Below are 11,330 nucleotides of genomic sequence, written 5' to 3'. Positions count from 1 at the left end.
TCCGGCCCGCGGGCCGTATGTTTGACACCCCTGCACTACGGAGAATAAGGTGCACCTTTAATGAATGGCCTATTTTAAAAACTGTTTTCATAAATAGCGCGCACCGCATTATAAGGCGCATAGAATAGAAGCGACAATAGTGGCTGCGGTTGCGTTATGCATCCACTAGATGGAGCTACGCTAAATGCAATATAATACAACACAGCTTTATTTATATCGAGCTTTTACAACTGCTGCAGTTGTAACAAATCGCTTTCCAGAACATTTAAAAATGCTACATCCAAAAAAATGAGAATATTGATCCATATATTGGACTTCTTTCAGGAAAAAAAAATGGTGGAAAATGTCGGTCTAAATTCCTACCAATTGACATGATGGGCCAGTTCATTTTCAGTAAGTGGCTACACTACGAATCAGAGATGCTGGCGACAAATTCCCTTTATTCCTGGGGTGTCAAACTCATTTCACATTGTGGGCCACATACGGCCTCGGTAGATGTCAAGTGGGCCGGACCATTAAAATTACACCATACTCTGCTATAAATAACCAAAATATTATGTATTTCCTTTGTTTTGGTAAAAAGAAGCATAAGAATATTGGGAAAATGTTGATATTTAACGAACATATCTTTTACAAAACATTTGACAAAATGACTTGACTCTTTGTTTCAATTGGCTGTCTAAATCTGCTGATAGGTCCAAAATCCTCTCTGGTATCGTTTTCCTCGTAAAGCTAATATTGGCAAAAGCTTGTCGCTTCTCAGGATGAACAAGTTCAGCCGCCTTCATCATGAATCTGTTCAACAAAGTCACCGTCAGAATACGGCTTTGATGCAAATGCTATCTCGCTAGCAATTAGGTAGCTGGCTTTTACTGCTGTGTTGGGTCTGTCTCAGTGACAGACTGAGACTGCTGTCATCTTCTTCTCTGATCAAAACAGGGTGCCCCCTATCGGATAATCCATGAATTGCATCATATTAAAAATATTCATTCAGCGTCTTGTATGCATTTTTTTCACTTTTAAATTAACCCGCGGGCCTGATCGAACCTCATTGGGGGCCGGTTCTGGCCCACGGGCCGTATGTTTGACACCCCTGCTTTATTCCCTTCAGTGGACTTATCCGGCTGTAATTACATGAACAGACCATGTTACGGAGTTATCCAAACATCTTGATCGAAGCCTCTTCTGGGAACATGTTGAAGTATTTTATTTATTTATTTTTTTGTCCGGGTCATCTTCTCACAACAGCCGGGATGTCAGTGGGCGAAATGACAGTGTGCAGTGCTCGAGGCCTTGCTTACTGTCGAGCACCTGTGTCAATTCCCAACACTTCAGGAGCTCATTATTTCAAGATGGGGCTTATCTACCCTATGCTCAAATTTTCACAGCGGCTGATTCTATCCGCTCTGCTAATGTTGCTTTTTGCCGCAGCAGGCGGTTGTTTTGACAGAAAACACCCCACCGTTCCTTTTATTTCAAAACAGTGGACATAAACGCAGTCTTGTGACCTAGCGGTCGAAAAAAAATACTTCACGCTGGCCAAGCAAATGCAGACGCGAAGGGGAAGTAAGTGGACATCAACAAGATTCCTGTTGCATCATCTGCAGGAATGTGCATTTCCTGTCACTGAGTTACAAGTTACATGAATGTCCCAGATGGGAAAAAGGTTGCAGATTCACTCCCGTAACCAAATATCTTCCAAAGAAATATCAGAGCCTCCAAGAGTCACTCCTTGCCAGTATGTTACAGACCAGCATGACGACACCCGAGAATACGTTTCCCAGATGCATGTGAGAATATTACCTTCCTCCGCTGTGCTACATCGCTTTACCGTATATGTAACTCATTGTCTCAAATACTTTTTTTTCACCCATATTTATGTGTCATTTTATGCTATTAAGTGGAAGGCCAGAAGTCGTTCCCAGTCAGGTAACAGATCTTTGGAAACTGAAAAACAGGAAATGGAACGAGACTGTCATTGTCAGCAGACTTGAAATGACTGGCTGTGGGTTTTATATGGGTGGAGGGAGATTAAATAAATATAGTGGTAACTCTACTTACAAACGTCACTTCATATGAAATGTTCAAGATACGAAACACCTCAACAGGAAAATATTGCCTCTTGTTACGAAAGAAATTTCAAGATATGAAAGGTAAAAATACAGTATAGGCCGCCACTCGCAGCTCCGAGTTTCATGAGAGCAACATACTTATAGCTGCTCTGCCGTTGGCTATTACCAAGCATCATCCTGGCATCCCATTGGCTAAGAGGGATCACTTACCGTATGTGTCTATGTGTGTCGCTAGAGAGATATGTGTCAATGAAGCGTCCTCATCTTTGGGGCATTCCAATAGTTTGACGAAAATGTGAATCTCACAAAATGTGAATCTCACAAATGTGAATGAAAATGTGATGGCTCACTTTGCTGATGTTTGCTGTGGACATTTTCGAAGGATTGTTAAAAGCCAACCAAACGTTCTTGGATCAGTTCTTCACAAAACACCAGGCAAAAACCACTTCTGAGAGAGAACATGAACTAAAGAGGGCAAAAAACAATGAGGACGCAGTTAAAACTTATGATAAGCAACTCTCATTTATTGTGCAATAATATAATTGAAATGTGTATTTGTTACATATTTTGATGCATTTTTATACTTTAGAAAGCATTTATGTCTGAATTTTGGGGGGCTTGGAACAAATTAAGGCATTTACATGGAAAACGCGTCTCAACTTAAAACATTTTCTCGCGAAGAAATTTCTTCCAGAACTAATTAATTTCGTAAGTAGAGGTACCACTGTACACTCGAAGGCACCAGGTAGCCCCCTAAGGGCCACATGAGGAGCCTGCGGGCCTTTTCTAATGGTGGGCCATTGTAATTTTCCATGAATGGTCCAGAACAGACATTTATAGAACTGAAGTGCTGCATACTGATGTCTATCAGTTTGGCTAATTCTTGTGAGAAATAATTTACAGAATCAATGTCTTCACATAAATACATGTCATGAATGATCAGTAATGGCATGGAGATGGTCACTGAATGGGTCGTGGTACACTCAGCTTAACTTAAGTGCGGGCAGCGTGGGATCGGTTCGCAGTCGGTGAGAATCAATGTCTTCACATAAATACATGTCATGAATGATCAGTAATGGCATGGAGATGGTCACTGAATGGGTCGTGGTACACTCAGCTTCACTTAAGTGCGGGCAGCGTGGGATCGGTTCGCAATCGGTGAATGGTGTGAATGTGGGTGTGAATGGTCGTTTGTCTCTGTATGTGCCCTGCGACTGGCTGGTGACCAGTTCAGGGTGTAGTCTAAAAAGGTGAAAAACAAGTCCAAAGGGAACTCTGTAATTCTTCTTTCAATACTCAGATCGCAACCTTCTCAGCGAATTCAATCAGCGAAAAAAAGTCCAACTGTCTTTGCGAGGTTTAGTGTCAATAATTTATATTTGGTTTCACCCTTCCTCAACCTCAGGCTTTAGCACTGAGAGCCACTGGAAATATCGGCAGTGGTTTGGGGGGCGTTTTTGGGATTGAAATCTGATAGCAATGTCGAAAGGCATCTATTTTCGTATCCATTTGAAACAGACAGCGGACATGCACATCTTGGGTTCTTTTTTTTTGGGGGGGGTGGGGGCTTGTGGCGCTGCGAGCCTCATTGAGCGTGTTTGGGAACTTGCAGACGGCGCTGCAGCAGGCTGGGTGTTCCAGCGGACCGAGAGTGTTTTCCTTTCACACACACCCCCGGCACACGTGACAATTTGGTGCCTGAAAATTGACTAAACATTAGAGCAGCTGAAAGCAGGTCTAAGTTGTGGCGCAGGTGGTGTAACATGATCCTCGTGAATTTCATCCAGGTGCAGGCAGACAGATTCCGAGCTCTGTGGATCCAGTTTGTGGTGAATGTTCATCAGTGACATGAATCAAGTTCAAAGGGCCGTAAATGTTAATTATTTAAGACTCTGAACCAAACGTTAGAAACAGTTTGTCGTCATCTGTTTCGGCGATGTGCTTCACAGAAACAGAAAAAAGAAAAAACCATCAGGAAACTTCCTCCTTAGACTAATATGTCAAAATCTGGGAAATATTGTGTGCTGACTTTATGAGTCAGATAATAGCTGATTGATTTTTTTTTTCTTTTTCTTTTTCCCAGAAAAATTGCTTGTCCTCACTGTGGCCACAGAAGAAACCGATGGCTTCCTTCGCTTCATCCAATCTGCAAATTATTTCAACTACACTGTGAAGGTGAGAGATGGTTCCGAGAGTCTTCACTTGAGTTCACAACGCAACGTCGGCATTCAAATTTTTAACAGCACATTGCTGGCAACTGAATAACCTGGTTAAGAAAATGAAATGCGTCCAAACTGCAAATCATTGAGCAAACTTCTCAGTGAGGGTCCATCATTGTACACTTTAGCAGAAATAGATATACAGTCGTACCTCGGTTTTCGACCATAATCCGTTCCAGAAGGATGTTCCAAAACCGATTTGTTCGAAATCCGAAACTATTTTATTCCCCCATGATTAGGGGCTAATACACGATGCACAAATAACAACAAAAAAAAAACAACCCAGTCAGATTTGCGTAAATCATCACAAACGCGTCTGCTCACAACCAACGTTACACGAGGAAGTGTCCCTTCCTCGTGTAAAGAAGCCAAGAGGAGTCGAGTGGCGTATCCAGGTTTGCATAGTTGGTCGAAATCCGATTTTCGGTCGTAATCCGAGGCGCAAAAATCTCAAATTTTCCGGTCAAAAACCGATTTAGTCGAGAAGAGAGACGTTCGAAAACCGAGGTATGACTGTATTGATCAGGGGTGCCCATTACGTCCATCCTGATCTACCGGTAGATCTAAGACAGGTCCCAAGTAGATCCGAGGAGTGTCGAGGAGAAAAAAAACAAAACAACCATTTGTGTGTCTTTGTACATGTTAGTAATATATTTTTTTGTGTTAATGTACGCTGCACCCTAATCATCCTATCAGTCTCATTTTCACAAAAAAATATTTAAAAAATAAAATAAAGCAGGTAAATCTTGAATTTACGATGGCGCGTGATTACGTCACCGGAAGTTGTTAGCGCTCAGCAGTCTGCAATTGCAGCTTGTGATCAGAGCTGTTGCGCTCTATCTTTTATCGTCATTATTCTATTCAGTTTGCTTCGTGTACAATTCACCGAGGGCACGGGCAAAGAATAGAAATCTAGGAGGGCCCAGGGAAGCACTTTAAAACGGTACGTGTGAGCTACGATAGTTAACAGGCAGCAAAAGTGTATCGCTTGCCTCAGTTTCAGGCTTTTTCTCATGGCGTGCGTGTGTGCGTGCGTGCGTGTGTGTGTGCGTGCGCGCGTGCCGGTAAGGGTAGATCCCAGGAGGTTAGTCGATCGAAAAGTAGATCTTCGGTCCAAAAAGTTTGGGCACCCCTGATATAGATATATACAAGAGAAAACAACATTTGAATAGCTGTCCACTCAAGTAACCGCTGTGCCTGACATAGTTAAAGTCACAGTCACGCAAAATTCTGATAGACTTTTTGTAGACAGTATCACTCCAAACCCTCAACGTCTCCATTCAAACGTTTTAATAGCTGTCCCCTCGAGTAACCGCTGTGCCTGAAATCGTTAAAGTCACTGCCAGCAAAATTGTGCTGTTGACTTTTTGTACACAGTATCACTCCAAACCCTCAACGTCTCCTTTAATTAAAGAGAGATAAAGCAAAGGGGGAACTGTATCCCTATTTCAAAAACTCTAGCTGTCTTCTGTTTGACTTGACGACTGGTCTCTGTTCTGTCGCAGGTGTTGGGAATGGGAGAACAATGGAAGGGCGGTGATGTTGGCCGCTCCATCGGTGGAGGACAAAAAGTCAGACTACTGAAGGAGGCCATGGAAGGTCTAGCTGACCAGGAGGACCTCGTGGTCCTCTTTGTAGATAGGTATGTGGCATTGACGACTGCGTATCAGGAGCATAACACCTCCATTTTTTTCATTTTAAACACCCACACGGAGTGTGTCTCTATCATCCGACAGACAGTAGCAATTACTTGCGTGGGAGGCGTTTCTGCTGATTTTCCTGAATCCCTTTCTGAGTCTTGCAAAGGTGTTATAATGTAAGCACAGCCTGCTCGAAGATTTACGAGTTTACAAAACCGTGTCAATGTAGTTTGGAACCATGACGGCTTTATGAGCCTAATATGGACAACTAAGCGGAAGGTGATGACGTATGCCACGTGTCATGGAATAATTTCGTTGAAAAGCGGGCTCACTTTGGAAAAAAAATCCAGTGTATGTTGATGCCACAGCCGCCCAAAATTAATAGCCTTAATAATTACCAAAATATTTTTGCAAATGTTTCAGTCATGGTTCATACAAATGTATTTTAATGGTAAAATCTGAATTATTGTGATACAAGTTAAAACTATTTTGTTGTTACAAAACTATGAAAAAAAATTGTTTTGAAGAGCTAGTGGTTGAACAATAAAATTGATTAATTTTGACTTCTCAGAGAAATTCCGGTAATCCAATTCAAATGCATGTGGAATAAAAGGGCCCTCATTTCTGTGGGGTTGGGGGTGGGGGGGCTAAAATGTCAAAAGCACTTATTTAGATTTTTGCTTTGGATAAGTTTCTGCAGCGAGCAATCAAGAGAATGGTGCTCATCCAGGACTCGTTGCAATTAATTGGCAGTTATGTAGTGAGCTAAAAAATGTCAAATAAAAAACAAAAAAAAACTCTGCCATTTTGCCACAAAGGTTAAATTATCTTCTAGATATTTGCACTTCTCCAATGAGGGAGAAAAAAAAATACTCCCGATTTAATTAGGGTCCTGTGTGTTTTGGCTTGTTTTTCCCCATGTTAAAAATAAATAAATAAATAAAATACACGCTCAAAATTCTCACAAGCCAGAATGGCGAGCCAATAATCATGAACAAAAACCATGCGGTGGAAATATTGTCCAAAAGTAATCACACAACCGAAAACACATTCCCTTTCTGTCAATTGATCCCAAAAATATTTTACATTCGATTCTTGAAGCATCTTTGGCTGCAAGTGTAGCTAAAATAATCAAGCGAGGTTGGTGTCAAAGTTATTAACGTTTTTTTTTTTTTCAAATGTTTTAGAGGTCCTTGTATACAGAACAAGGAGTTTTGAATTTATGATGGAAAGGTCATTACATAAACATGTGTGGACCAGATGCGGTTCCGCAATAGCATACAGACGTCATCCGCGAGAGTAGACTTCTCATCTCACAGGCCTAAAGGTGGGGTGAGTGAGAGTGAGAGCGTTGTCATTTTAAACACTTGCCGCTCCCAGGTGGTCCTGTGTAAACAGTTAGGCACCATTTCTCATGTCTGTCATTGGAATTCGAAAGGCCGTGCAAGCATCAACACGGTTTGACTAAAGGTCATTGAAGGAATGCTCGTCGATGCGAAGAATGTCCTCTTGTTTAAGAAAAGATCTGGATCAACCTGAAAGGCCAAGAGTCATGATGGACTGACCTCAAAGGGAGAAAATAAGCTTCTGTTATATTTCATCTTCCCCCTCTGCCCATTCTAGCTATGATCTTATCTTCGCCGGAGGTCCACAGGAGATTCTCAGGAAGTTCCAACAAGCCAATCACAAAGTCATTTTTGCTGCCGAGGCCCTGATCTGGCCAGATAAGCGACTGGCTGACAAATATCCGTCGGTCCGCAGTGGCAAGCGGTACCTCAACTCGGGAGGTGGGTGCCAAAACATTCCCAAATCGGTGAATTGCTGTGACTTCTTCCTGTTGTCAAGATGAGGCAAATAGAGCATCAAGTTCGAGTTATCTGGCCTACAATCACTTCACACCCACTTCAGCCTGAATCTTTTCATAAACCTCCACCCTGATTAACCACAGTCAACAATTTATACTTGGTCGACTGCTCATCACTCTATTGCCTCTCCCTGAGAAGTTCCACATTCGAGTGGTTAAAATAGCTTAAAATGGAAGTCAATCACAAAATGTTCTTGAGAGTAAGATGTTCTGTGCGCCTCCACTAGTCTAAACATGGCATTCTGATTCATATTACTTTGTGGAAGATGAGTTACGCAGTAAAATCCACCATTTGTTTTTTTTTTTTTTGTCTAGCTCAGGGGGCGGCCATTTTGCCACTTTCTGTCGACTGATGATGACATCACAGTAGCTCAGGGCTCAGATAACAACCAATCATGGCTCAGCTTCAGATAACAGGTGAGCTGTGATGAGTCGTTGCCTGAGCCCACCTGAGCGACTGTGATATCATTTTCAGTCGACAGGACGAGACAAAATGGCCGCCCACTGAGATGGCTTTAAAAACAGGTGCATTTTATTCTTCAACCCAGATTCCACAAATGCATTATGAATGAGAATGCCATGTTTACACTAGTGGAGGCACATAAAATATACTACGAAAAAGAAAATTTGAGCGTTAACTTCCCCTTTAAAGGAATGCTAGCACACGTTTTTGAAACATGAAAACACAACATCCAGTACTTTACTATAGCTTGTTTTAAGACAGACGTATATTTTGACTGTCATTACTGTTTCTTGGAACGGGGACAAATCCATTCATGTGACAGAAAAGTCGGAGCGACTCACAACTTGGCCAAAGACTGACTGTGAAACATGACTCTCATATCATAACATGCATGGAACTACATTACAAGAGAGGTAATTTATTTTGCATACAAAGATCTGGGTAACTCAAAGCAGAAAGTAATATCGCAAAAAAATATTGACAGTGCAGTCCAAGTGTCATGCTCCTGCTGCATTCCGCTAGCAGCTCCAAGAAACACAATTACTGCTTTTACCCTGGTCATCAACATGGGGTGGACCTCCCAGTCTGGAGCATGGCCGCCTTCCCTTTGATTACAGACTACTTTTAGCTTTCGCTTTCACCGACATGACATGTGGCTTTGTCTTGGCTTCACTAGCGCGCGGTAGTTTGTATGAAATTGCCGGGTATGCTAGCAGTCACGGGTGCTACTTCCAAAGTGACCATTTGAACGGTTGAGCCTCTTGACTCAGTACAAGTGGGGTCAGTTTTGTTGGGACAGAATCAAGGTTGACAGTGTGCGCCGAAGTGCGCCTGCGTTTGAGTAGATGCAATTCCACTCCAAAAAAAAAAAAAAAAGAAAAAAAAGTAATAATGCTTTAAATGGGTTCTTGTGGGGTTTAACGCTACTTTCACCGAACAATAACATCACCCGAGTTTTATTTTTCGAACAGTGGGAAGCGTCCCAGAAGGAAATCCTTTTCCAGCATCACTGGCCGTCGCTTGGATCAGACTCCCAAAAAGCATTTCGTCGAAAATAAATAACTAAATAAATCTGTTTTTCTTGAACGTCGTTCCCATTTTTTTAGGCAATGAACTGTCAAACCTGTTTGCAGTTCTCTCAACCCTGCAATCAGTCAATGCGGTTAGTGTCCTCGAGATACGACGGGAAGAAAGCGGGAGTGGCCATGGCCAGGAGAACATACATTTGGATGTGCTTTAATAGCACGCTGTGCTCCTGTCAGACATTCAAATCACATGGTGAAGTACATTCCGATTTCCCGAGGGATAAGAAAGGCTGTACTTTTGGTGACAATTACACACAGGCGGCGTTTATGGTCATGGGCGACGTAACTGACTCCAAATGGCTGCTAGTTTTACACACACACACACACACATATATATATATATATATATATATATATATATGTGTGTGTGTGTGTGTGTGTGCATCTTTTGAATTCTCTTGCACTATGTTTGTCAACCCTGCAATCAGTCAATGCGGTTAGTGTCCTCGAGATACGACGGGAAGAAAGCGGGAGTGGCCATGGCCAGGAGAACATACATTTGGATGTGCTTTAATAGCACGCTGTGCTCCTGTCAGACATTCAAATCACATGGTGAAGTACATTCCGATTTCCCGAGGGATAAGAAAGGCTGTACTTTTGGTGACAATTACACACAGGCGGCGTTTATGGTCATGGGCGACATAACTGACTCCAAATGGCTGCTAGTTTTATATATATATATATATGTATGCATCTTTTGAATTCTCTTGCACTATGTTTTAAACTCAAAATGCGTTTCACACTGTTTATCACTTGCAGGAATAATTGGTTATGCTCCATACATGAACCGAATGGTTTCACAATGGAACCTTCAGGACAACGACGACGACCAGCTCTTCTACACGAAAATATTTGTGGATCCACTGCAAAGAGTACGTGTTTAAAACTCCAATAGTGCTATGAAAATAATGACATTTTCTCAGCCAAACAAGACTCCATTTATCCCCACCCCGTCTGTTAGGACTCTCTCAACATGACACTGGACCACAAGTGCCACATTTTCCAGAACCTGAATGGCGCAATTGGTGAGAAATCCCAAAGAGTTTCTTTATTCCATTCCCCACTAATGTGTCGTTTTTTCAAGCTTGAAATAGAGCGGTACCTCTACTTTCGACCGTCTCTTCATACGAAATTTTCAAGTTACGAAACGTGTCAACAGGAAAATATTGCCTCTTGTTACGAAAGACATTTCAAGACACAAAAGGTAAAAATACAGTATGGCCAGCTACTCGCAGCTCCGAGTTTCAAGAATGCAACAAATTTATAGCTGCTCTGTTATTGGCTATTACCGAGAATCATCCTGGCATCCCATTGGCTAAGAGGGACCTCGACCGCATATGTCTTTGTGTGTAGATAGAACGTGTTTATGCTGTGTCCTCGTCATTCGCCCCCCGGGCCATGAGGCGTTCTGATAGTTTTCGAAGGATTGTTAAAAGCCGACAAAAGTAAACATCCTTGGATCGGTTCTGTACAAAACGCCAGGCAAAAACACTTCTGGGAGAGAACATGAACTAAAGAGGGCAAAAAACGATGAGGACGCAGTTGGAAGTTAAATGAATCATTTTTCTTCTCTAAGTTAAATGACCATCATTTTTATTCTTTATTTTTTAAATTATGAACAACTCTCATTTATTGTACAATCATCTAATTGTAACATGTATTTCTTACATATTTTGATGCATTGTTATGCTTTCGGAAACATTTATGTCTGAATTTTGGGGGGCTTGGAACGAATTCGGGCATTTACATGGAAAACGTGTTTTAGGGCATTTACATGGAAAACGCGTTTCTACTTACTAAATTTTCTAGTTAAGAAATGTGTTCCAGAACCAATGAATTGCATAAGTAGAGGTATCAATTCTTCCAGAAACAATTAATTTCATAAGTAGAGGTATCACTGTACCAACTCTAGCTTCTGAAAGACTGTATATTGGAAACCCAAGTTGGAAGTTTGGCTGATTAAAACATTGCTGTTTTCAACCATGCG

The 11,330-nt window shown here is 41.8% G+C and overlaps 1 protein-coding gene and 1 long non-coding RNA gene across 3 annotated transcripts in view; one reads left to right on the top strand and one right to left on the bottom strand.

Moving 5' to 3' along the window:
- The window catches only part of plod2 (procollagen-lysine, 2-oxoglutarate 5-dioxygenase 2), a 33,534-nt gene that overhangs the window by 8,786 nt on the left and 13,418 nt on the right, over positions 1 to 11,330 (top strand). For both annotated transcript variants that reach the window (XM_019876056.1, XM_019876055.1), the window contains exons 2-6: positions 4,156 to 4,247; positions 5,797 to 5,933; positions 7,555 to 7,718; positions 10,103 to 10,215; positions 10,305 to 10,368. In XM_019876056.1, the coding sequence (XP_019731615.1) occupies positions 4,156 to 4,247; positions 5,797 to 5,933; positions 7,555 to 7,718; positions 10,103 to 10,215; positions 10,305 to 10,368 (570 nt within the window). The remainder of the gene's footprint in view (positions 1 to 4,155; positions 4,248 to 5,796; positions 5,934 to 7,554; positions 7,719 to 10,102; positions 10,216 to 10,304; positions 10,369 to 11,330) is intronic.
- LOC109519491 (uncharacterized) overlaps positions 1 to 11,330 on the bottom strand; it is a 38,849-nt gene that overhangs the window by 14,634 nt on the left and 12,885 nt on the right. The window lies entirely within an intron of this gene.

Source organism: Hippocampus comes, unplaced genomic scaffold (genome assembly GCF_001891065.2).
Source record: "Hippocampus comes isolate QL1 unplaced genomic scaffold, H_comes_QL1_v1.1 scaffold60, whole genome shotgun sequence".
NCBI lineage: Eukaryota > Metazoa > Chordata > Actinopteri > Syngnathiformes > Syngnathidae > Hippocampus > Hippocampus comes.
The sequence above is the reverse complement of the archived record's forward strand: the minus strand, read 5'-3'. Positions and strand labels throughout refer to the sequence as shown.